Below are 27,970 nucleotides of genomic sequence, written 5' to 3' on the forward strand. Positions count from 1 at the left end.
TGAGACAACTCTGATAAAGGGTTTTTTCTCAAAGTTTCTGGGATGTCACGTGTCCTACTTACACTCGTAACAACTTAAGCATTACGAAACTTCTATTCGATCAAATAAACCTAAAGTAGAAAATAAGTCATACATTTTTTTGTTGACCAAATTTGACACTCTCATTGACCTCCATACAAAAACTCCTTGCTTGGTTGGCGAAACAACAAAAATGCTGGAGAGAGACAGATTTTCCACCGAGTTGGGCCTCTCTCGTCCTCTTCCTCTCTGATAAATGTCACATGTTGCATTGAAATGAGCTCACGCATGGTTTACACACAGATGTGTGCCTATGCATGAGTGATAAATGAAGCTCCAGAAGAGTTATTACTGTGAATCCTTGTAATGTTGTATCAGTTAATATTTGTTTATGTGTCAATTAATCCTGTAAGGGATGGGTCACTAACTGCCGATTTGACACAAAAATAAAATGTAATTCATTCATTAATTTAATACACACACACACACACACACACACTTCTACACATTGTACAGTCTGTTGCACAATAAACAGCAGATTTTTGGAGGTCTGTTTGGGAAACAACTCTGGGACTGATAATAAAAGAAATACTGTGATCCTGATTCTGACTTGAGAAACCTTTTAGGATAAGACAGATACATATATTTAGATATATTGCTATAGGATAAGACAGATACATATATTTAGATATATTGCTATGGGATAAGACAGAATCTGGTGCCTTGGCAGAGGATCAAGTTTCAACTGAATTCCAAGTATGGCTGCCATTTAGGTCGTTACAGTACAATAGATTCCATGGACATAAAACAATAATGGTTTTCATTGAAAGCAGCCTAAACACATACAATTATTTGTTTAGGCAAGCAATTGATCATGGGTTATTTCGTCTAAAGTTTAAACAACATATCAGACCAACAAATTCACCAAGTTGGCCCCTTGCCCCAACTCAATGTATAACCAGTCAAACTAGATATGGAATGTATTGAACCTGCAAGTAAGCCTTTCATTGTACTGTACCATGTGTATCCTGTGCCTATGACACACTTCATAATCAGCAGGACATTACAAAACAATAATGCCACACCATCTCTCTTGGATGTGTATAATAGATTAGATCTCGATTGCCCAGCTTTGAGTATGTGGGTGTGGTAGGCTACCACTCCACTACTTACCAGGACTGAAATAGCTGGAGGTTGCTATTTCTGTCATTACATAAATGTCTCAATAAAATGTCTTTATTACTACAGATGTATATTTGTTTAGTGGTTGTTGTGGACTGGAATCCCCCAGTGGTTTACTGAGAGGTGTGTGTGTGTGTGTGTGTGTGTGTGTGTGTGTGTGTGTGTGTGTGTGTGTGTGTGTGTGTGTGTGTGTGTGTGTGTGTGTGTGTGTGTGTGTGTGTGTGTGTGTGTGCGGAGTAGACACACAAACACTCCACCCCCACACTCCTCCAGACAGACCCCATAAATTTAACAATTAACAGGGCTTCTTGCTCGACAGACAGACAGGTGAGTATGTTGGGAATGTAGCACATCCCACTGTGTAGTCTGGGCCAGGATTTAACCATTTGCATAAAACACCACTCTGACTCTTGATTGGGTGGAGGAGTAGCTCTCAAATTCAACTCTGCAGAGACTTAACAGCAAAGCATACTGAGAATGAAAAGGGAAGCAATTTTACAGTTATAATACAAATTATAGGCCTACTAAGACATCGAATTCAAATGAAATATTGAATAAACAGTTATGAGCATAAAGTTTGCAGCGGTTACTTTCTAAAAGCGCGGGAGGAGATAACCCATTCATAGACTAACTACCTTTAGTGCCTATTGATGAAGGTATCTTCTGGCGGGGGAGTTTTGTTAATTAATTAAGAGCCTGACGCTCGTTCTGAACGTTAAAATGCATCGCTTGCGGTATGGTTTTGGAAACATAAGGAACGTTTTTTTATATCAGTAAGAAATAATAATAATAATTAAAAAAAAGTTAAATTACTACACACCTTTATAGGATTAGGGTTCCCACACGATCATTTTTCCATGTTACAGCACTTGTTTACAGAAAAACTGACGGAATACAGAGGCGTACCTTTGCTAATTCGCTATCTGCGTCTCAGAACAAATGTTGTCACTGAAAAATACTATTGGTTGCAACTGTGTTAAAACCGAGACAGATTTTGGCATTTTGTGAAGTTATTTTAATGTGATATGTAAGTAGAGGGCTTTATGTTTCTAGAACCATAACGCAATTGTGAATCGATTCACGTTTAGATGGACTATTTGGCTGTTTTGTTTTCCAGAGGCATTTCGCCTCTCAACAGAACATGTAAGGTCCTAGGACTATAAGGAGGAATGTTAGGCTCCTTTAGTACATTATTAGGCTAGGGAGAAGATGGCATAGTCCAGTGGTAGGCAACTAGATTCAGGCACAGGACGATTTTTGTCTGAGCGGATGGTCAGAGGGCCTTGAACATAATTATAGAAATTTGCAGCAAATTGACCACAAGTAAGCCCAAAAAATAGATTGTATTTGAAAATAACAAACATTTCATAAGTTGATTACATTAAGACATGATCACATAAGTCTCTCTTTTTATTTGTAGGAATACTTTTTAGATTTACTAAATTATTGGTGAAAAAAAATCAATATTGGGACGGTTTTGGCCCGGGGCCGCCTGTGGCCTATTCTGTGTTTGAATTATCTCCCACTGCGTCGCAGCTGCAAACCACACTGCTCCTGCTCCCCTCTCGCCCCTGGAAAGAAATTAGACACTATCCTCACAATACTCCTCCCCTCCCTCTCAAACTTGGAGCTTTCTCCCACTTTTACCATGTTCTTCTGTAGCCTATACCCGGTCTTCTTCGATGCAGCCTATGTTTTCCTCCTTATCATGACGCTGGCCTTTGATGGAACAAACTGGTCGCTGGACCGCCTCTAAAGCACAATCGAAACTTCAATGCCAGTGAATATTTTTCAATCTCTTGATTTTGGTTAGATGAAATATGCGATGTCCGCGTCTGAGCCGGGTTCTTTTTCTGCTACATTCTGTTTTGTTTTTGGCTGCCAGCCATGTCGAGTTCTCGCTGCCTGGCAGCCTCCTCTCTCCAGACGAAGAACAAGGTCAGTGTGTCTCAGTTGTTACAACTAGCCTAGGTTATAATTACTGCAACAATGTTGCGATTTTATTGTTGCAATTTCACTTACATGCATAGATGCAATGCAACAGCACACATCGTAGCTAGCCATTACAAGGTTAGTGCATGCATTTGTGCATAATTTTAGCCAAGTGGAAGGTTGATCAATTAATTTATAATTTGATAAATGATTAACTGATTGATCTGGAAATGATGTTGTAAGTATTGGATCAATTCAGTGTTGTGGTTATTTGTATCCAACTGGCCTAATGTTATTACTTTTCCATGTTATCCTCAGGTCGCTTTCTCCAGTCCCAGTCGGATGTGTCCATGGTTCATCCAGTCAAAGTTGACAGAGATGGACAGTTTCTCTCCCACTCTCTAGCACACCGCTTTGAGCGCGTGCGGCACAAGCGAGACTTGGGGCCTTTGGAGGGACGCGTGTATTATAATGTGAACTACAAAGGTCGCAATTTGGTTTTTAATCTAACAGTCAACAACTATTTGGTGTCGAACAAATATGTTCTGGAGTGGCGAAACGGAAGTCTGAACCGGACTGAGCAGCGTACCACAGGGGAGAACGCGTGCCACCTGATCGGCACCGTGACGGATCCTACTAATGCGCCCGGGACAGCCGCCATCAGCACCTGTGAAGGCTTGGTAAGAAACCAGGATACTGACCATGATTGGAATTTAACTCAATGTCACCCAGACAGGACGCATACGTCTCGCCGACGTCGGCCCGATGCAACATGATACATCGGGCTGATGTAAAATAAACGTTACATAAATAAATACAAATAAAATGTAGTTGCACATTGGCATGACGTCGGCATTAGATTGCATTTGCCCTTCAGGCGCTGTTTGGAGGATGCATGTCAAAGCTGTTAAATTATACTGGCAACAATGAAAAACAATAAGCTTTATATTTTAGTCATTTAGCGGAACCAACTTACTAGTGAGTGCATACATTTTTGTATTTTTCATACTTATCCCCGTGGAATCGAACCCATAAGCACCATGCTCTACCAACTGAGCTACATGGGACTATACTAGACTATAAGTGATTTTGTTTGGGGGTAAACTGAAGAGAGAAGATTCAAGTTTATTAGGCTATTGCTATACCAAGTTAAAACTCTTAAGGATCCGCCACTTTTTTTCAATTTCGCCTGAAATGACACTCAAATCTGACTGCCTGTAGCTCAGACCCTGAAGCAAGGACATGCATATTCTTGGTACCATTTGAAATGAAACACTTTGAAGTTTGTGGAAATGTGAAATGAATGTAGGAGAATATAACACAATAGATCTGGTAAAAGATAATACAAAGAAAAAACCAACTGTTCTTTTGTGACACTAGTCCCCAATTCAACATGCACTCTTTTGGTCGACGTATCAAAATGCGTAGGGAATATATCGTTTAGAGAGCGTTTTTGCACATTGACAAGACAACGCCCGAGACATTCGAATAGAATGTTGATGCCTGGCCGACATATAAACATCTGCAAGACATCTTGTCAATGTGCTAACGCTCTCCATACTACATCTTCCCGATGTATCATGTATACATCGTGACTACCTTGGGCAGACGTACAATACCAGTCAAAAGATTGGACACACCTACTCATTCAAGGGTTTTTCTTTATTTTACAATTTTCTACATTGTAGAATAATAGTGAAGACATCAAAACTATGAAATAACACATATGGAATCATGTAGTAACCAAAAAATGGTTAAACAATTCTAAATATATTTTAGATACTTCAAAGTAGCCACCCTTTGCCTTGATGACAGCTTTGAACACCCTTAGCATTCTCTCAATGAGCTGAGGTAGTCACCTGGAATGTTTTTCCAACTGTCTTGAAGGAGTTCCCACATATTCTGAGCACTTTTTGGATACTTTTCCTTCACTCTGCGGTTCAACTCATCCCAAACCATCTCAATTGGGTTGAAGTTGGGTGATTGTGGAGGCCAGGTCATCTGATGCAGCGCTCCATCACTCTCCTTCTTGGTCAAATAGCCCTTACATAGCCTGGAGGTGTGTTTTAGATCATTGTCTTGTTGAAAAATAAATGATAGTCTCACGAAGTGCAAACCAGATGAGATGGTGTATCACTGCAGAATGCTGTGGTAGCCATGCTGGTGAAGTGTGCCTTGAATTCTAAATAATCACTGACAGTGTCACCAGCAAAGCACCATCACACCTCCTCCTCCATGCTTCACGGTGGGAACCATACATGTGGAGATCATCCGTTCACCTACTCTGCGTCTCACAAAGACACAGCAGTTGGAACCAAAAATCTCAAATTTGGACTCGTTTGTCTGCTTATTTGAGCTGTTCTTGCCATAATATGGACTTGGCCTTTTACCAAATAGGGCTATATTCTGTATACCAACCCTACCTTGTCACAACTCAACTGATTGGTTCAAACGCATTAAGAAGGAAAGAAATTCCACAACTTAACTTTTAACAAGGCACACCTGTTAATTGAAATGCATTCCAGGTGACTACTTCATGAAGCTGGTTGAGACAATGCCAAGAGTGTGCAAAGCTGTCATCAAGGCAAAGGGTGGCTACTTTGAAGAATCTCAAATATAAAATATACTTTGATTTGTTGACATTTTTTTGGGTTACTACATGATTCCATATGTGTTATTTCATAGTTTTGATGTCTTCACTATTATTCTACAATGTAGAAAACAGTAAAAATAAAGAAAAACCATGGAATGAGTAGGCGTGTCCAAACATTTGACTGGTACTGTATGTGTGCTATCTGGGTCCCAATTTCGATGTCTACAAGATCTACGGCCAACTCTGTGATGCTGAGCGGCCATGTGACGGTGCAGCGCGCATGCATTTCGACCTCCTACACTCACAGCCGTCCTCCCGCCAACCTTCTAAATGGAACGCAATCTACTAACAATATACCGCTATCAGGCCGACATCGGCGAGGTGTATGTGCGCTGTCTGAGTAGTTGGGACAGTGTAATCCTCCAATGCATCCTTATACTTTTCTCTGTGATTCAGTGATCAATATAAGGCTTCACAAATTAACCACATTGAGAAGCAGGTATAGATAACTGAAATAAGGAGATATGTACCGTCGTTATGATTTAGCCACATTGATTTATCTTAGATAGGACATTTCGAATGTGTAGTTTCTTGCCCTATTTCCAATTCACCTATTATAGAAGCGGTTGCCTCCCCAAGGTCAGACTAACTTCTTTAAAATATACAGGAGAGAGACATCAGAGAAGTAGTAAAATATGCAGAAGAGGATGTGGTCTGGCTGGTCACAGTTGAGCAGCCCCTCAGACTGACAGTACTTTGTCTGTTGGTCCGGCCTTCAAAGATTTCCTGACTGTTTGCAGAAGGACGTTAGCTTCATAGCCCCCAAACGTCTGCATCTGCCGCCTCTTCTCGGTCTACTGGGAGACTCTGGCTCTCTTGCATGCTCTTTCTCTCCTCCTTCTCTCCCGTCCCACCCTTCTTCTCCCACATTTGTCTTCTACTCTCAGCTCTCTCTCTCCATGAATCTACAGTGTTATGTTTCTCTTTGTTTGACCACAGAGAGTAAGTTTGGGAATGTGGCTTCTATGGCTACTACTTACAAAGAGGCTGAAGTAAAACCCGGATTAGTGTCACACACAAACACACAAGGCGGCAGTATTTTTAGAATTCTTGTATGTTTCTTATAAGAAACCTACTTTTATCTACAAAGGAAAGGAAAACTTACATTTTTATCACCATGACAGTTGAGTTTTTCTCTCTGTCTGCTGACCAGAAAACAGCTGGACAGCAGAGAGCGACAAAGGGGAGACTTTCGCATTGTCCCTGATTTATTTACTGTAGTGGAATTACCAAGAGGATATGGAAGAGGAGGAACTTCCCTCTGTATTTGATCAGACTTGTCAGTAAATGGCCTGTGATGGATGTCTCTCGGTGTTTACTCTCGTCACATCAGGAATGCCTCTGCTGCAAGGTCTTGTCTCAGTGTCTGTCAGTCATGTTTGGTTTGTAGTCGCTCAGTAAGCCAAACCTTGTAAATACATGTCATTGAGTATATACAGCTGTTGTGATGATGAATGCGTTTGGGTTAGAGCAAAAAGACAGGGAGTGTGCAAAGTAGAGGTCGACCGATTATGATTTTTTTCCCCACCGCCGATACCGATTATTGGAGAGGCCCCCCCCAGAAAAAAGCCGATACCGATTAATCGGCCGATCAAAAAAAAAATATATATATATATTTTTTTCAATTTATTTGTTATAATGACAATTACAACAATACTGAATGAACACTTATTTTAACTTAATATAATACGTGAATAAAATCAATTTAGCCTCAAATAAATAATGAAACATGTTGAATTTGGTTTAAATAATGCAAAACAAAGTGTTGGCGAAGAAAGTAAAAGTGCAATATGTGCCATGTAAAAAAGCTAACATTTAAGTTCCTTGCTCAGAACATGAGAACATATGAAAGCTGGTGGTTCCTTTTAACATGAGTCTTCAATATTCCCAGGTAAGAAGTTTTAGGTTGTAGTTATTCTAGGAATTATAGGACTATTTCTCGCTATACGATTTGATTTGTATTTCATATATCTTTGACTATTGGATGTTCTTATAGGCACTTTAGTATTGCCAGTGTAACAGTATAGCTTCTGTCCCTCTCCTCGCTCCTACCTGGGCTCGAACCAGGAACACATCGACAACAGCCACCCTCGAAGCAGCGTTACCCATGCAGAGCAAGGGGAACAACTACTCCAAGTCTCAGAGCGAGTGACGTTTGAAACGCTATTAGCGCGCACCCTGCTAACTAGCTAGCCATTTCACATCGGTTACACCAGCCTAATCTCGGGAGTTGATAGGCTTGAAGTCATAAACAGCGCAATGCTTGAAGCATTGTGAAGAGCTGCTGGCAAACGCACGAAAGTGCTGTTTGAATGAATGCTTACGAGCCTGCTGGTGCCTACCATCGCTCAGTCAGACTGCTCTATCAAATCATAGACTTAATTATAACATAATAACACACAGAAATACGAGCCTTTGGTCATTAAAATGGTCGAATCCGGAAACTATCATTTCGAAAACAAAACGTTTATTCTTTCAGTGAAATACGGAACTGTTCCGTATTTTATCTAACGGGTGGCATCCCTAAGTCTAAATATTGCTGTTACATTGTACAGCCTTCAATGTTATGTCATAATTAATTACGGTCTTTGTTAGGAATAAATGGACTCCACACAGTTCGCAATGAGCCAGGCGGCCCAAACTGCTGCATATACCCTGACTGCTTGCACGGAACGCAAGATAAATGACACAATTTCCCTAGTTAGTTAAATATGCAGGTTTAAAAATATATACTTGTGTATTGATTTTAAAGAAAGGCATTGATGTTTATGGTTAGACACATTGGTGCAACGACAGTGCTTTTTTCGCAAATGCGCTTGTTAAATCATCACCCGTTTGTCGAAGTAGGCTGTGATTCAATGAGAAATGAGCAGGCACCGCATCGATTATATGCAATGCAGGACACGCTAGATAAACTAGTAATATCATCAACAATGTGTAGTTAACTAGTGATTATGTTAAGATTGATTGATTGTTTTTTATAAGATAAGTTTAATGCTAGCTAGCAACTTACCTTGGCTTCTTGCTGCCCTCGCGTAACAGGTAGTCAGCCTGCCATGCAGGCTTCTCGTGGAGTGCAATGTAAGGCAGGTGGTTAGAGCGTTTGTCTAGTAACCGGAAGGTTGCAAAAACGAATCCCCGAGCTGACAAGGTAAAAAGCTGTCATACTGCCCCTGAACAAGGCAGTCACCCACCGTTCCTAGGCCGTCATTGAAAATAAGAACGTGTTCTTAACTGACTTGCCTAGTTAAATAAAGTGTATAAAAAAATATATCTTTAAATAATCGGCAAATCGGTGTCCAAAAATACCCATTACCGATTGTTATGAAAACTTGAAATCGTCCCTAATTAATCGGCCATTCCGATTAATCAGTCGACCTCTAGTGCAAAGACCTCCCTGCATTTGTTATCCAGTTGCTCCTAAATGTTTCCTGGGCTGTGACCCCAGTGAGATCACACCAGATAGACTTCAGTATTCAACGTTTCTCCAGGTCCCCAGGACGTTAGGAGATACCGTCAATGCTGTCCACTAGGGGCAATGTGAGCGCGTATTACCATCTAGTAGGCTCGCGGCTTGCTACAGTGTTGTGGATGGGGATAGAGGATGGGCTTAAACCATGTGCTTCGGCTTTGAGGATCGCAGGTTCAATCCCGGTGCCAGGTAATCATAATGTTTTTTCTTCCTGTTTTAACCTTATCCCATACCTTAACCATTACTTAAACTTAACCGTTAAATTTTTTATGCATAACCGTCAACTTTTTTCTGTTTTAACAACCTTAACCCTTACCTACTTTCATTTCACCCATAGACGTTTTTACTAATTTCCATGTAAAGGACCCATGAGAACCAATATGTGAAGTTCATAGAAGCATATTAAATTGTGTGTCTAATGAAAGCTAAGAGTATATATTTCTGGGAAATGAAGGCATAGATCCATTTTCCTTCGTAAAAATTAGGCTTAAGTAATGGCTTGGATTTCTGGTCAAACAGATGGAAAAGGGGTCATAGAAAACATCTACCAGGAAAAAGTCTTAAAAGGTATTAGAAATATATCAAAACACAAAAATGTTGAAGTAAAGACCCCTGCCAACTAATATGAACACTTGAATAATTTGAATAAATTATTTACCTTCTGTAAGTTTAAGAAACATTCGCTTGTGCCTTGTAATTCCGTTACCAAAACCCACATATTTTTAAGATATTTTCTAATTTCTCTCCCTCATGAGGAGGGAGGATAATGCAAGTTCAGGTAGACCTACCAATTAGTGTTTTTACTGATAGCCGTTTTTGTTTATATGTGTTATTAAGTGATTAAAACTCGTAATTCCTCAACATAATTATAAGTAACGGAATTTCTGCAATTAATTGGCTACATTGGGAATTCATAGTAGTCACAAACCACAGTTGGGTCACCTGCTACTGTTCTCCCTTCCACTGGCATACTGTTATGTTCAGCTGATAGTGTCTCCTGCTACTGTCCTCCCTTCCACTGACATACTGTTATGTTCAGCTGATAGTGTCTCCTGCTACTGTCCTCCCTTCCACTGACATACTGTTATGTTCAGCTGATAGTGTCTCCTGCTACTGTTCTCCCGTCCACTGGCATACTGTTATGTTCAGCTGATAGTGTCTCCTGCTACTGTCCTCCCTTCCACTGGCATACTGTTATGTTCAGCTGATAGTGTCTCCTGCTACTGTCCTCCCTTCCACTGGCATACTGTTATGTTCAGCTGATAGTGTCTCCTGCTACTGTCCTCCCTTCCACTGGCATACTGTTATGTTCAGCTGATAGTGTCTCCTGCTACTGTTCTCCCTTCCACTGACATACTGTTATGTTCAGCTGATAGTGTCTCCTGCTACTGTCCTCCCTTCCACTGGCATACTGTTATGTTCAGTTCATAGTGTCTCCTGCTACTGTCCTCCCTTCCACTGACATACTGTTATGTTCAGCTGATAGTGTCTCCTGCTACTGTCCTCCCTTCCACTGGCATACTGTTATGTTCAGTTGATAGTGTCTCCTGCTACTGTCCTCCCTTCCACTGACATACTGTTATGTTCAGCTGATAGTGTCTCCTGCTACTGTCCTCCCTTCCACTGGCATACTGTTATGTTCAGTTCATAGTGTCTCCTGCTACTGTCCTCCCTTCCACTGGCATACTGTTATGTTCAGCTCATAGTGTCTCCTGCTACTGTCCTCCCTTCCACTGGCATACTGTTATGTTCAGCTCATAAATGTTTTCTTTCTCTTTCTGTCATCTGGTGGTCAAAGCGAGAGTGTGAAAACCGTCTGGACAACCCCTCCCTCCCTCCTCTCTCTTTTCTCTCTCTCCAGTTAATGTTACCTGTCCCGGCTTACTGGCACCTACCCATGTGAGCCCCCTCTCTTTCCATTTACTGTAACCAGTATCCGCACCCACTGAGCACCAGACGTCCATGGACGTTGAAAAGTAGTTGTAGATGTTTGGTCCGGTGCTTACTTACGTGTCCTTTTCCAACAATGTAGAGTTAAAGATGAAATAGAAATAGTTACAGGAGGAATAAGTACACAGTGAAAAACAATAACAAGTAAAAATAACATGGCTATATACAGGGAATAAAAACCATTACCAAGTCGATGTGCAGGGGTACGAGGTCATTGAGATAGCTACAGTATGTACATATAGGTAGGGGTAAAGTGACTAGGCAACAGAACAGATAATAGACTGAGCTGTAGCAGCAGCTTATTTATGTATGTATTTATGTATGTAGTGTGTGTGTCAGTGTAAGTATATGTGAGTGTGTAGGTAGAGACCAGTGTGTGTGCATAGAATAATAACCTGTGTGTAGAATAATAACCATATACACTATATATACAGAAAAGTATGTGGACACCGCTTCAAACTAGTGGATTTGGCTATTCCAGCCACACCCGTTGTTGACAGGTGTATAAAATCGAGCACAAAGCCATGCAATCTCCATAGTAAAACATTGGCATTAGAATGGCCTTACTGAAGAGCTCCGTGACTTTCAATGTGGCACCGTCAATGGATGCCACCTTTCCAACAAGTCAGTTAATCGAATTTCTGCCCTGCTAGAGCTGCCCTGGTCAACTGTAAGTGCTGTTATTGTGAAGTGGAAACATCTAGGAGCAGCAATGGATCAGCCGCGAAGTGATAGGCCACACAAGCTCACAGAACGGGACCGCCGAGTGCTGAAACGTGTAAAAATAGTCTGTCCTCGGTTGCAACACTCACTACCGAGTTCCAAACTGCCTCTGGAAGCAACGTCAGCACAATAACTGTTCATCTGGAGCTTCATGAAATAAGTTTTCATGGACGAGCAGCCGCATACTAACCTAAGATCACCAATGTGCAATGCCAAGCGTAAGCTTGAGTGGTGTAAAGCTTGCCATCATTGGATTCTGGAGCTGTGGAAACGCATTCTCTGGAGTGAGGAATCACGCTTCACCATCTGGCAGTCTGACGGACGAATCTGGTTTTGGAGGATGTCAGGAGAACGTGACCTGCCCGATTGCATAGTGCCAACTGTAAAGTTTGGTGGAGGAGGAATAATGGTCTGGTGCTGTTTTTTATTGCTCTGACTCGGCCCCTTAGTTCCAGTGAAGGGAAATCTTAACGCTACAGCATACAATGACATTCTAGACGATTCTATGCTTCTAACTTTGTGGCAACAGTTTGAGGATGTCCCTTTCCTGCACAAAGCGAGGTCCATACAGAAATGGTTTGTTGAGATCGGTGTGGAAGTACTGGCCTGCACAGATCCTCAACCCCATCGAACACTTTTGGGATGAATTGGTACGCTGTCAGCGAGCCAGGCCTAATCACCCAACATCAGTTCCCGACCTTACTAATGCTCTTGTGGCTGAATGGAAGCAAGTCCTAGCAGCAATGTTACAACATCCAGTGGAAAGCCTTCCCAGAAGAGTGGAGGCTGTTATAGCAGCAAAGGGGGTACCAACTCCATATTAATGCCCATGATTTTGGAATGAGATAATCAATGAGCAGGTGTCCACATACATTTGGTCATGTATTTCTGTTATGTAGGGCGTTTACACACAGCTGTACATGTAGAGAACGTTCACGCACAGCTAGGGCGTTCACACACCGCTGTAGGGTGTTCACACACAGCTGTACATGAAGAGAAAAACGGGTTAATTCAAGAGGCTGCTGTGAAATGCATTTCATAATGTAGTTTTATTTGCTCTATGTCATAAATTGCATACAATTAATCATTAGATTTTTCTCTACAATATTATAACCTTAATGTACTTGACAAACGAAACAAAGTGCAGCTAGTTTACTGCACTTTATTAGCCTCATTAGCTTATTGTTATGGATGTATCCAAAAAAACAGCTTAAACAAATGCAAAGGCAGCTACAGTTGTTATTCTGGCTGCACTGTTTGACGTGACTGTAAGTTAGCCATTGTTGGCTAGCTAGCAAGCAAGGGATATGAACGTTTCCAGCCAGTATGGCAATGGAACATTTAGAACGAACGACTGGGTCGCGTACATAGATACAGAACAAAAAGACTTAACGACTGGGTCGCGTCTCTGGCAACCGAACCAATAGAACGAACGACCAGCCGGCTTGGGTAGCAACCCGTAGATTTGTGTCGGGACTATATCGTGTGGAAGGATGAAATAGTATGAATAAATTAATCAAAATAACATTTTTATTGAAAATATGTCAACCATTATTTGAATATGTTGGTAACCCGTTGTATAAAAGTGATAATGCCCTTGAAGCCGGTGTTTGGAGGATATATTGGCACAGTTTGCAGGCCTAACAACACCCGGTCCAATATATCCTCCAAACACCGGCTTCGAGGGTATTATCACTTAAGTGACCACTTTGATCATGGCTGTGATGACATGCCATTCACTCTAAATATGCTAAAGTCTCAAGAGTAAATCGTTTGTAAGTTTTTAACCATGTAAGGTAGAGACATGGGGTTTGGACTATTGCTTTTCTGACTGAATTGTGTATTGAATGGACATATTTGTATAAACCTTGAATGAATTAATACTTTTATGGGTGAACACCCTATTATATGCAAAGGATGATATTGCATAATTATACCTATTCAGGATACATCACCATGAGGAGAATTACATTCATATCCATAATTATGCATTTCTGTAAAGTACAGACCAGGGACCCATGATGAAATTCTGTTACCGTAGTTCTGTTACCAGGTGTGAATCCACTTCACTTCAAAAAATATTTTTTCAACCTCAAGGTGTCATGTCATAGCTGACATTCTTTCTGCAGACATCTTTGAATCTTAAAGGAAAGATTGCAGAATTAGGTTGCGTTATGATTTGTTTCATCCTTCCAACTAAAAGTCCCAGACATATCACTTTATGTTTTTATTTTGGGGGAAAATTCATATTTTATCCGAATCTGACCGAAGTCATGTCAGAAAAGCATTTGGAAAAGTAATGTTAAGAGATGCACTACATGAGTGGGAGTGAAGCCACTGTCCACATACGAGTAAAGACCCACATCATACCGATTTGTTTTAGAACAAATATTTTGGCACTCTGAATAAAGCCAAATTATCATCTGACCATATCCTGTGATTTCTTTATTCTGTATAAGCCCAAAAATATTGTACACAGGCTTTTAGCATCGCCCCTTTTATACCCCTGCTGGCTTACCCCTACTAGATAACCACTAGCAGCCTTGAAACACATCACTTAATAGCAGTTTCGCACATCAGCATTTCTTGTACTGTTACACAAAATCAAGATAAACCTTTTCCATCAGAGTAGACATTCATTGTCTATAACAAAACTGACTAAACTCTGTTGGCCAATGTTAGATATACAGTTGAAGTCGGAAGTTTACATACACTTAGGTTGGAGTCATTAAAACTCGTTTTTCAACCACTCCACAAATGTCTTGTTAAAACCTGTTGGGGCTAGGGGGCAGTATTTGCACGGCCGGATAAAAAACGTACCCGATATAAACTGGTTACTACTCTTGCCCAGAAACGAGAATATGCATATAATTAGTAGATTTGGATGGAAAACGCTCTAAAGTTTCTAAAACTGTTTGAATGGTGTCTGTGAGTATAACAGAACTCATATGGCAGGCCAAAACCTGAGAAGATTCCATACAGGAAGTGCCCTGTCTGACAATTTGTTGTCCTTCTGTTGCATCTCTATCGAAAATACAGCATCTGTGCTGTAACGTGACACTTTCTAAGGCTTCCATTGGCTCTCTAAAGCCTTCAGAAAGCGGATATACGCGTCTCCTGTCTCTGGGCAGATAACAGCAGCAGAGTTTGTCAGTGGACTGCCTGGGGACAGAGAGACTGGCCCAGAGACTGGCGTCCCACCTAGCCCAGGGAAGTTAACAAACTATAGTTTTGGCAAGTCGGTTAGGACATCTACTTTGTGCATGACACAAGTCATTTTTCCAACAATTGTTTACAGACAGATTATTTCACTTATAATTCACTGTATCACAATTCCAGTGGGTCAGAAGTTGACATACAATAAGTTGACTGTACCTTTAAACAGCTTGGAAAAATCCAGAAAATTATGTCATGGCTTTAGAAGCTTCTGATAGGCTAATTGACATAATTTGAGTCAATTGGAGGTGTACCTGTAGATGTATTTCAAGGTCTACCTTCAAACTCAGTGCCTCTTTGCTTGACATCATGGGAAAATCAAAAGAAATCAGCCAAGACCTCAGAAAAAAAATTGTAGACCTCCACAAGTCTGGTTCATCCTTGGGAGCAATTTCCAAATGCCTGAAGGTACCACGTTCATCTGTCCAAACAATAGTACGCAAGTATAAACACCATGGGACCGCGCAGCCGTCATACCGCTCAGGAAGGAGACGCGTTCTGTCTCCTAGAGATCATCGTACTTTGGTGCGAAAAGTGCAAATCAATCCCAGAACAACAGCAAAGGATCTTGTGAAGATGCTGGAGGAAACAGGTACAAAAGTATCTATATCCACAGTAAAACGAGTCCTATATAGACATAACCTGAAAGGCCGCGCAGCAAGGAAGAAGCCACTGCTCCAAAACCGCCATAAAAAAGCCAGACTACGGTTTGCAGCTGCACATGGGGACAAAGATCGTACTTTTTGGAGAAATGCCCTCTGGTCTGATGAAACAAAAATATAACTATTTGGCCATAATGACTATCGTTATGTTTGGAGGAAAAATGCAGAGGCTTGCAAGCCGAAGAACACCATCCCAACCGTGAAGCACGGGGGGGTGGCAGCATCATGTTGTGGGGTTGCTTTGCTGCAAGAGGGACTGGTGCACTTCACAAAATAAATGGCATCATGAGGAAGCTAAATTATGTGGATATATTGAAGCAACATCTCAAGACATCAGTCAGGAAGTTAAAGCTTGGTCGCAAATGGGTCTTCCAAATGGACAATGACCCCAAGCATACTTCCAAAGTTGTGGCAAAATGGCTAAAGGACAACAAAGTTAAGGTATTGGAGTGGCCATCACAAAGCCCTGACCTCAATCCTATAGTAAATCTGTAGGCAGAACTGAAAAAAGTGTTTGCGAGCAAGGAGGCCTACAAACCTGACTCAGTTACATCAGCTCTGTCAGGAGGAATGGGCCACAATTCACCCAACTTATTGTGGGAAGCTTGTGGAAGGCTACCCGAAACGTTTGACCCAAGTTAAACAATTTATTAAAGGCAATGCTACCAAATACTAATTGAGTGTATGTACACTTCTGACCCACTGGGAATGTGATGAAAGAAATAAAAGCTGAAATAAATAATTTTCTCTACAATTATTCTGACATTTCACATTCTTAAAATAAAGTGGTGATCCTAAGTGACCTAAGACAGGGAATCTTTACTAGGATTAAATGTCAGGAATTGTGAAAAACTGAGTTTAAATGTATTTGCTAATGTGTATTTAAACTTTCGACTTCAACTGTAGCTAGCCACATGCTAACATGAGTGCTACTACTAACAGCAGTAATTCCAGATAATGGCTATCGCAAACATTGGCTACCATGATATCCTGCAAATTACATCAGCCAATAGGCAGTACAGAAAAATTAGACATACTTTGAAATAAACAATAACACTAATCCAATTTGATATTTGACCATTCATTTCTGCAGAACATGCAGTATTCTATTAATGGAATTGTTGTAGCTAGCTTGCTTGCTAGCTAGCTTATTTCATCCCCAAACACCATGCTAGTGGTGTAAAATAGTCATATGTTTGAGAAATTGAAGTTATAGCATTTTTGAGGTATTTGTATTTCGCGCCACGCGATTCCACTGGCTGTTGAATAGAGTGGGACGCTAACGTCCCACCTAGCCCATAGAGGTTAATTCGGAGCAGATATTTAACCTCCCTGGGCGAGGTGGGACGCCTAGTCAACAGCCAGTGGAATCGCGTGGCGCGAAATACAAATACCTCAAAAATGCTATAACTTCAATTTCTCAAACATGTGACTATTTTACACCATTTTAAAGACAAGACTCTCGTTAATCTAACCACATTGTCCAATTTCAAAAAGACTTTACAGCAAAAGCAAAACATTAGATTATGTCAGGAGAGTACCCTGCCAAAAATAATCACACAGCCATTTTCAAAGCAAGCATATATGTCACAAAAACCAAAACCACAGCTAAATCAGCACTAACCTTTGATCTTCATCAGATGACGCTCCTAGGACATTATGTTATACAATACATGCATGTTTTGTTCAATCAAGTTCATATTTATATAAAAAAAACAGCTTTTGACATTAGCATGTGATGTTCAGAACTAGCATACCCACCGCAAACTTCCGGTGAATTTACTAAATTACTCATGATAAACGTTCACAAAATACATAACAATTATTTTAAGAATTATAGATACAGAACTCCTTTATGCAATCGCGGTGTCAGACTTTAAAATAGCTTTTCGGCGAAAGCACATTTTGCAATATTCTGAGTACATAGCCCGGCCATCACGGCTAGCTATTTTGACACCCACCAAGTTTGGGACAACCTAAACTCAGAATTACTATTAGAAAAATTGGATTACCTTTGCTGTTCTTCATCAGAATGCACTCCCAGGACTTCTACTTCAACAACAAATGCTGTTTTGGTTCCAAATAATCCATAGTTATATTCAAATAGCTCCGTTTTATTCGTGCGTTCAGGTCACTATCCGAAGGGTGACGCGCGAGCGCATTTTGTGACAAAACATTTCAAAACATTCCATTACCGTACTTCGAAGCATGTCAAACGCTGTTGAAAATCAGTTTTTATGCTATTTTTCTCGTAAAATAGCGATAATATTCCAACCGGGCAACGTTGTATTCATTCAAAGGCTGAAAGAAAAAAATGGAGAATTTTCGTGACCGCGCATCTCCAGTGTCACTGTCCCCAGGCTGACCACTCACAAACTCTCCTGCTGTTCTTCGCCCAGAGACAGCAGACACCCCATTCCACTTAATGGCGGCTTTAGAGAGCCAATGGGAGCCTTAGAAAGTGTCACGTTACAGCACAGATGCTGTATTTTCGATAGAGATGCAACAGAAGGACTACAAATTGTCAGACAGGGCACTTCCTGTATGGAATCTTCTCAGGTTTTGGCCTGTCATATGAGTTCTGTTATACTCACAGACACCATTCAAACAGTTTTAGAAACTTTAGAGCGTTTTCTATCCAAATGTACTAATTATATGCATATTCTCGTTTCTGGGCAAGAGTAGTAACCAGTTTAAATAGGGTACGTTTTTTATCTGGCCGTGCAAATACTGCCCACTTGCCCCAACAGGCTAACAGTGTTTTGGGAAAATGTGTTCCCAATAAAAAACAGAGGGAGATTTTACATTAATTCTGTTACCAAACTTTGCATCTGCACAGTTCTTCCAGTAAATGTGGTTTTGTGAAATGGTCTGTGTAAATTGTTCAAAGTAGTCCTTGTACATAGAGATGATTAGTTTGTTAAATGTTTATATCAGTGGTTTTTGTTTGGCCGAAATGTTTAAGTGAACAAATAAACAAGTAATATAGGGTGTGCAACTTTAATCATTTTTTACAGCTAGTCTTCAGCCACCATTTGGAATACACTGCACTAATCCTCAGGGCTAATCTACTATAGTGTTCCTTAGTAAGGAAGGAGGTCAGTGAATGACCAGACCACAGGGCAGGCAGCCAGCTGTGGGAGGAAACACTGCCAGGTCCAAGCTGCAGTAGAGGCCATGAGCACTCTCCAGAGACACGGAGGCACTAGAGGCACTTCTCCAAGTAAGAAATGATGGGCCAGATTTAACAAGCAGTTGCTCCACTGTCCAATTTTATTTTCTGTTTTCTGGAAAGAAAACAATGAAACAGTTTTATCAAGAAAGTCTCAAGGAAACCACACCGGCCACGTTGAATGTGCGAACCTTGCAAAATAAATGTACACATACATGTTATTCAATCATTTCACTTACACCCCTCGCACAACCGCTTAATCCAGCACTAAAATATAACTTCTATTTGAGACGCTCCACAAGTCCCCTCAATATTGGATATCAGGAAGACACAAACCCATGTGGATACTGGAAAAACAAATGAGGAGAGATGTATTAAAGATGTTACTAAAAACTGGCTAGGTTTCCATTTTTATCTGTGGATTAATCGTTAGAGTAGACAAACACATGATTTTGGATGACTCCGGTTCAAAATTCTACAAAGAACCAGCTAAAAAGAGGACCATGTGCATGGCAGGTAAAATAACAACCCAATGCTCATCTCCCAGGACAAACTAGCTAGCAACAGCTAGCTAGCTAAATGTCCATGAATGTTTCATGTGTGTTTCAACCTGCCCCAAAATTAATATCATTGACTCACAGTTGATTTTGGTATTTAAACCTTCGTGTCATTATCACGTCTAGTGGGTATAGACAAAATCAACATGTGCATGATGGCGGAGGCTGGTGCGTGGCTGGTGTAGTCGGCATGTAATGTTAAGGTGCTCATAGTGTGCACTTCCATCATGGTAAAACACATCACCCTGAGCTATGTTTGCATAACACAACTGCCTAGGAAATAGCTACATACCTGCCTTGACCTACAGTACGAGAAGGCCTGGTTTTTCTTTATGCTTATTGGTTGTAATGCTTTTGAGGGTTAGCTGTGATTGGTGAACTGAATGGAATACGTGTAGCTTGGCATGGACTAGGCGTCAGCCCAGGCGACAGCACAGGGACATACATGCCTCTGGAATGCAAAAAAGCTACAGCGTGGTTACTAAATGAACACCCTGCAACCTCTGATTCCAGCCCACTTCTTTTGGTAGAGCAAATAATGACCAGATGAAGTCAAATCCACATGGTCTTAGGGCAATTCGTATTTTTCTGTATGTAATTCGGACACTCCATTTATTATGATATGTTAGGTTAGGTTACATTATGGATAGGGGTCGTACAATAACATACGAATTGGATGATGTAAGTTATACATCTTGGATGAGACCAGGTTGCTTGACTACGTTGGTGGTTAGGTGAACTAATGACAAAGGTTAGGATAATTTACGTAGTAGGTTAGGTGAATTGGGTTAAGTTTAGAATAAGGGTTCGGGGAAGGGTTAACTACGTACATTTGACATTTACATTTTATTACTTAAGACGCTCTTATCCAGAGCGACTTACAGTTAGTGAATTCATCTTAAGATAGCTAGGTGGGACAACCACATATCACAGGCGTAGACGGCGGTGGGGGGTCAAGTGCAAGTGCTGGTTCAGTGTTTTATTTGTATTTTGGGGGGGGTCAAGGTGAGGAGGAGAATTATTTAAGATACTGTTTGAAGAGATAGGGTTTCAGATGTATTTGGAAGATGGGCAGAGACTCTGCTGTTCTGTAAGCACCATGGTCTTGTAGAGGATGCAAGCTTCGACTGGAAGCCAGTGGAGTGTTGCGGAGGAGCGTGATGACATGAGAGAACTTGGAAAGGTTGAAAACCAGGCAGGCTGCAGCGTTCTGGATAAGTGGCAGTGTAAAATGCTGCAGTTGTCCCCGACACGACTTGAACATGCAACCTTTTATTGCTAGAGAGTCGCAGAAAACGCCCACCCATCCTCCCTGTCAAATGGGCAGAACCAACTTGAACTAGCAGTTGAAGGGGTTTTAGTATAACATGATTAATATCTAAGGAAATTCATTTCCATGTGTCCTATCTGTGCTTAGAGTTGAAAAAAGTTGTAAACTAGCAGTGTTATTAAAAGTCATGTTGAAGTTATAAAAAAAGCTCAAACTATAATTTCCGTTTTCAGAGTGTTAATAAAACTTCTCAGGAAAACTATGAAGGAACCAGAGTTAAATGTTCTCAGAACCTCCCTGCAACCTAAAAAATAAACGGACCCTGGCGACCTACTCCTTCATTGAAAAAGTATTCTGATCTTTTTGCCCAATTATTGGAAAAGATCAGATCTGATTTAGTCAAAAGACCAATAATTGGGCAAAAGACCAGAATTGGACTGTCTCTGTAAAGGCAGGCAATGTCATATAGAAACATTCATAGGACATAGCCGTTGAAAAAAAAATTGTATTCCAGCTCTGCAGTCGAACCAAACCCAATGCTTTTTCAATGGAGGTGTTGGTCGCCCCAAGGCACTACAAGGAACAAGTATTTGCATGTTCAGTGCCATTATTTCAGTACATTATCTTTTGTGAAATGCATATCTCCTCATGCTGTCTAAAGCCACATATTAATTCCCCAGCTAGCACATTTGGTTCCTTGGACATTGTAGGGAACGAATGTTTTTGGTTTGACATTGGATGTTGGAATGAAGCCATACGTTTCCTGACCGGTAAAACTGAACGTTTTTTAAACGTTCTGAGAACAGAAGTGAAAATTACACCTGTTCTGGGAATGTTTATTTTTAGGTTGCAGGGAGGTTTTATTAACGCTCTGAGAATGGAAATTATAGGTTATTTGGAGGTTTTTGAATAACTTCCTTAATACTTTAACTGAATCTTTCAATAAGACTTAATTACACTGCTAGATTATTTTGGGAAACTTTTTTCAACTCTAAGCACAGATAGTACACATGTAAATTAATTTCCTTAGATATTAATCATGCAAACACATGTATTTTTTTTATTGTGACAGCATCAGTGAGATTCGAACGTACGATCTTGTGTTCTCTATCCATGGAATTAGTCTACTGCGCCACCAGGATGGAGGTACAGATGTCGGATCTTAATTTGACCACTCTTTCGTCACAGAAAAATATCCTGCACATCAGGAAATTCAAATGAGCCTTTTGATTTAGATATGTTCATTGAAAAGTTCTCTTTTTCTCCATGCAGGGGCAGTCGAGTCATTCAGACCAGTGCCAACTATCAAAATCATCCTCCCTTTCTCACAGTTGTCACTTGTTACCACAGTCGCAAAGTCAAAATTGGCTGTTGTAAAAATTAATGAAAACAAAAATGTGCTTAATTTAGAGTTAGGCATAAGGTTAGCAGTGTGGTTAAGGTTAGGTTTAAAGTCATAGGCTAACCCTATCTAAATGAACGATCTGATGGTGGCACTGCAAGGGCAAATTTGCAATGTATTCAAGGTTTAAAGTCCTCTGAAGTTTTGAATTTTCACCTCAAAATCTCCAACCTGAATCTCAACATATAGTTTAATTTTCTATTCATTTTCTATGTTTTTTGTTTCAATGGTGGAATCAGTTCGCATAGCATCTATTGTTGCTTACTAGGTCTGTGTTTATTCACATTCTGAGAATGGAATATATGTTTTTTTTATGACATTCTTAGAACGTTCTCTGAATGTTAAAGTTTTCTTGTGGTTTTAATGGAAGGTTTTCTTCATGTTCTGAGAACGGAATTTAGAGCGTATTGACACTCTTGGGAATTGGCAAATTGGACTATATGGATAGGGTTAAATTGACATATTTCTTACAGAAGAAATATGGAAAGCATAAGCATGGTAGAAATTACACAGAACAAAAATGTAATCTGAACATGTAAAGTGTTGGTCCCATGTTTCATGAGCTGAAAACCCCCCCAAAAAATGTTCCATACGCACAAAAAGTTTGTTTTCTAGTGAGCATTTCTCCTTTGCCAAGATAACCCATCCACCTGACTGGTGTGGCTGATTCAATGGCATGATCATTACACAGGTGCACCTTGTGCGGGGAAAAGAAAATGTCACTTTAAAATGTGCAGTTTTGTAACACAACACAATGACACAGATGTCTCAAGTTTTAAGGGAGCATGCAATTGGCACGCTGACTGCAGGAATGTCCACCAGAGCTGTTGCCAGAGAATTTAATGTTAATTTCGCTACCATAAGCTGCCTCCAACGTCATTTTAGAGAATGACCGGCCTCACAACTGCAGACCACGTGTAACTTTGCCAGGCCAGAACCTCCACATCCGGCTTCTTCACCTGTGGGATCATCTGCGGGGGGGGGGTTGTTGTTCCCTAAGAGTCTTCAACTATAAGGTGCTTTTTTGAGCTCCTCTAGTTGTGCTATTGAGGAACTAGAGAAAGCACACTTGGAGTTGTTTTAATGCTTTTACACAATTACTGTTGTTTATGCGATCCAAAAAACAGTCCATTATAAATTGCAATCTGGGCCAGGTGGGCATAATTTGAAAGCTTGTTCTATTGCCAACATGACTAGCGACATTTATAAAATATGATCGTATAGTGTTAGGCTTTCACAAGGCAATTCAGAGAAGCAGATCATCATTTTGGTGCGCATAAAATGGAGTCACGAGTACATTCAGATGCGTGGTCTGCGCCATATTTTCTATACAATACAACAAACAGGCTCATTCTGTTCAGGACAACACAGGGTATAATGCGATGTCATCTTGTAACTGTACATCAAACATAGTTATCATAAACATTAACACTCTATTACATGAGTTTTATGATATGGAAATGTAAAGTGCACATTTGGACTCATGGGTGTTTGGCTTGCTTGTATGACATCAAAGTGGTATTTATTATAATCCTTGTAATTTACAGCATTTCCCTCACTTGGACAACAAAACATTTGCAAAAGCCCAATTAGCGGAGGGATGAGGGCAACTTCTTGTCACGCGCTGTGCTCAAGTTCAGAACGGCTATCAGTCAAAACCCATATAGAGCGTGGAGACACTAAGCTCTGATGTCATGTATAGCAGTGGTTCCCAACCAGAGTACCCGGAGTACTGCCCGGAGTACCCCTTTGTGCATTTTACCAGTAAGTCTATGGTCTCATGAGTCTTCTCAAGTACACACTCTGTTACAGCATAAAAATGTAGGTGCTTAGTGTCAAAATATGCTATTTTTACCCTCTATATGGGTATGAGTGTAAAGGGCTACTGTGGACAATTACATTTTTTGGAACATTACCATAATATTGGCAAGAACGGACATTAAAGAGAACCATACATTCCCTGAACGTTCTGAGAATATCGCTTGAGAACTTTCCCAAAATGTTGTAAAAATGACATTAAACGGAACCACATGTGAACTTGTGTGGAGTGGTTGTGGAAGTACTGAAATTCCCATAGAAGAACGTTGTTTCTTAACGTTCTAGGCAAATTTTTAGAACATGACTTGAAATAGAACCGTCCGGAAACTTGGAAGTACTGAAATTCCCACAGAATAAAGTTTCTTAAAGTTCTCATAACTATTTGAGAACTATCACGGCTCAGGAAAAGACCCAGATGCAGACAGTTCGAATAACGGACATTTATTATATAAACAGTGGGCAGGCAAAGGACAGGTCGAGGGCAGGCAGGGGTCGGTAGTCCAGGGCAGAGTCCGAAAGGTACAGAGCGGCAGGCAGGCTCAGGGTCGGGGGCAGGCAGAGGTCAGTAATCCAGGGCAGTGGCAAAAGGTACAGAACGGCAGACTGGCTCAGGGCAGGCAGAATGATCAAAAACCCGGAAAACTAGAAAACGGGCTCAAGGAAACACGAGTAAGAAAAACACGCTGGTAGGATTGACGAGACAAGACGAACTGGCAACAGACAAACAGAGAACACAGGTATAAATGCACAGGGGATAATGGAGAAGATGGGCGACACCTGGAGAGGGGTGGAGACAAGCACAAAGACAAGTGAAACCGATCATGGTATGACAGACAACATTCCCAATGTCAAACCAGTTGGAGAACGTTCTTAGAAAATTAAATGTTAGAACTTTTAGGAAACATTCTGTTAAAGTAAGGATAATAGGAAATACTAAAAGGTTTTTTGTCAAGCAACTCCTGAACAAAGGGAAGGTTGTATGCAAAATAACCATAGGACACCCACACTCTCGCCAAGCTCTAAGAAACATAGTTCTCAGAACTTCATGTGCTAGCTGGGTATCTGAGCTGGAAAGAAAAGTTGTGTGTTTAATCATCGTCCACACCATCCCTCCCCAGTCCCCACCTCCCCTCCCCATGTGTCCCAGTAAGGAGTGGAAGGCCACAGACACACTCTGTTACAGCAGTCAAGCAGCCAGCCAGGCAGGAGGCAGCTTACCCCTGGCCGCCCATCCCTCTTGGCCTGCACTCCAAAGCCCAGCAGAAGCAGGAAACAGAGCTAAAACAGTTCCACATGGCTACTGTATTACAGCTTCTCTGGCTCTGGCACATCACACTAGCACACACACTTCCTCTCAGATACTCAAAGGGGAGGAGGAGTATTAGGGGGAGGAGGGGGAAGAGGAAGAGGAGGAGGAAATGGTGAGGCTTAGAGAAGGCAGGCTGGGTCACTTGGCAGAACTTACAATGAGCAATTTAGGACTCTGTCTGTCCTAATTAGTTTAGGACTTTCTGAGTTGATCTCTTTGTTTGTTCTCAATATCCATGTTTGTTTCCTGAAATTCTCTGAAAGTACATTGAAGGCACTTTGAATGAGGAACATAGCTTTTCTTTCTTTCTCCCTTTCATGTTCTGTGTTGTTGAATGTTAGTGGAGTAATATATGCCTTGACAGCTTGTGGATGGTAGTTTAAGGATTACAGGTAGGATCATGCATTGATCCCTATGCAGATCACTTCTGAGTCAGGGTGAATGTTTGGATGGGCCTCTCTTGATTCCTTACCAGCTGATCTGCAACCCTTCATCTAGTTTTTGCTTTTGGGACTGAAATAATAACTGACTGAGGAAAACATCTAGAGGAAACAGCCTCCAATCCATAACCCAGATAGATATGGAGTGCACTCCACATCTTCTAGTTGGAAGGAGGTAAAACAAACAAGCATGTATTAGTCTATAAAGTGTTTATTTTGGTATCTATAGAAATAGATACAACACAGAGAAACAGTCAAAACACCAGCATTCATCTGGGCTTCGTAACTGACCATATAACAATGACCGACTGAGTGTCTGCATGCTTTCTCAATGAGTCCACTGAGCTGTGAGAGCCCTGGGTTGCTTCCACTCTCTTTGGCTCAGTGTTGCAGAGCCCTTGGTAGAACTGAATCACTCCCATGGTCTAACCATTACAGCGTTACCCAAACTCGGTCCTGGGCACTCCAAGAAGTGGGGTTAGGTGATTTTTGAGCTTGATGACTAGTTCTTTTTTTTTTATCGGCTGTGTGATGCTAGGGCAAAAAACTACGTACACCTCTTTGGGATCCCCAGGACGAAGTTTGGGAAATGCTGATCTAACCACTAATCAGAGAGAACACAGTCAGAGCCATATATACATGGAGAGTTTGGCCCAGAGAAATGAATAAAGATAAAGGTATCTATGGTTTGGCCATTGTGGTTCCAATCAAAAAGTATTATGGTGCCAGATGACATCACACAATTCTGTGAGAGCCATGTTCGTGCCTCAACAAGCTCTCACAGACTCACGTCAGAGTTAGACAATCACCCATGTTTCACAAATGTCAAAATTCTAAGTTGTTCAAAGGGTCAAATTTCAAAGTTAAGTTTAGGCATTAACTCTGAAATCTTTTATTTTTACCCCTGTTTCTCCCCAATTTAATGGTATCTAATTGGTAGTTACAGTCTTGTCTCATCTGTGCAACTCCCGTACGGACTCGGGAGAGGCAAAGGTCGAGAGCCGTGCGTCCTCCGAAACACAACCCAACCAAGCCGTACTGCTTCTTAACACAATGCCCACTTAACCCGGAAGCCAGCCGCACCAATGTGTTGAAGGAAACACCGTACACCCGGCGACCATGTCAGCGTGCACTGCACCCGGCCCGCCACAGGAGTCGCTAGTGCGCGATGGGACAAGGACATCCCTGCCGGCCAAACCCTCCCCTAACCCAGACGACGCTGGGCCAATTGTGCACCGCCCCATGGGTCTCCCGGTCGCGGCCGGCTGCGACAGAGCCTGGACTTGAACCCAGAATCTCTAGTGGCACAGCTAGCACTTAGACCATTGCGCCACTCGGGAGGCCTAACTCTGAAATCTTAAGGTTAGGCATTAACTCTGAATGGTTAAGGTAAGGGTTAAGGTCTGGGATAGGCTGAAAACAAACATGCAACCTTTAGCACCAGAGACAGATGCTTACTCCCATCCGCCATCCCTGTCCACAACACCCTAGCTAAACCAAAACCTATTTGAAGGTAACAGCGCTTGCCCCTAGTGGCCGGTTTCCACGTCATCTCCCAACGTCCTCGGACATGGATGGACGTCTAATACTGACTTGTATCACAGGTGACCAGGCTGCATCCTTTCTGGTTAGCTTTGACCAATAGCAGTTCACAGAATTGGCAACCAAACTGAAAACCTGAACCGCTAGAATCAGAAATACATTTGAAACAGTCATTATGAATGGGTGAATGGAGTGCTATTGCTTTATAGGATTCTCTGACCATGGTTCACCTGTGATACCTGTGATTGTGTTTGTTATGTCCCTGACTGGGGGATCCGCCATAAGCACAGAGCCAGGTGCTCTGACATAGTGGTTGCTGAGGGACTATTGCCTAAAGTATTTTGCACTCGCTGAACCCTCAGCGCACAGTAACTAGAAACTCAAACCTAGCCTCCTGAGACATAAACTTGGCTGGAGAGAATAGCAGATTTTCTAGATAGAGACATGCAGTAGACTGCAGGATGCGTAAGAGCAGAACAGCACAGCAGTTGGATGAGTGGACTTGAGTGGATGGCAACGCTTGCCCTCCATTGGTCATAAGTGGATGGCAACGCTTGCCCCCCCCCTCTCTCTCTCGCTCCCTCTTTTTCTTTTTTGCATGTTGATTTGGAGATGCAAAGAAGGGCACACCAGGTGCAGTTTGGGCTTGTTA

The 27,970-nt window shown here is 41.4% G+C and overlaps 1 protein-coding gene across 1 annotated transcript in view; it reads left to right on the forward strand.

Annotated features, from left to right (window-relative positions):
- The first annotated feature begins 2,833 nt into the window (after positions 1-2,833).
- The window catches only part of LOC106585164 (A disintegrin and metalloproteinase with thrombospondin motifs 12), a 49,586-nt gene continuing 24,449 nt past the window's right edge, over positions 2,834-27,970 (forward strand). The window contains exons 1-2 of the mRNA XM_014171071.2: positions 2,834-3,138; positions 3,451-3,812. Of these exons, the coding sequence (XP_014026546.2) occupies positions 3,021-3,138; positions 3,451-3,812 (480 nt within the window). The 5' untranslated portion in view covers positions 2,834-3,020. The remainder of the gene's footprint in view (positions 3,139-3,450; positions 3,813-27,970) is intronic.

This window comes from Salmo salar, chromosome ssa24 (assembly GCF_905237065.1).
Source record: "Salmo salar chromosome ssa24, Ssal_v3.1, whole genome shotgun sequence".
NCBI lineage: Eukaryota > Metazoa > Chordata > Actinopteri > Salmoniformes > Salmonidae > Salmo > Salmo salar.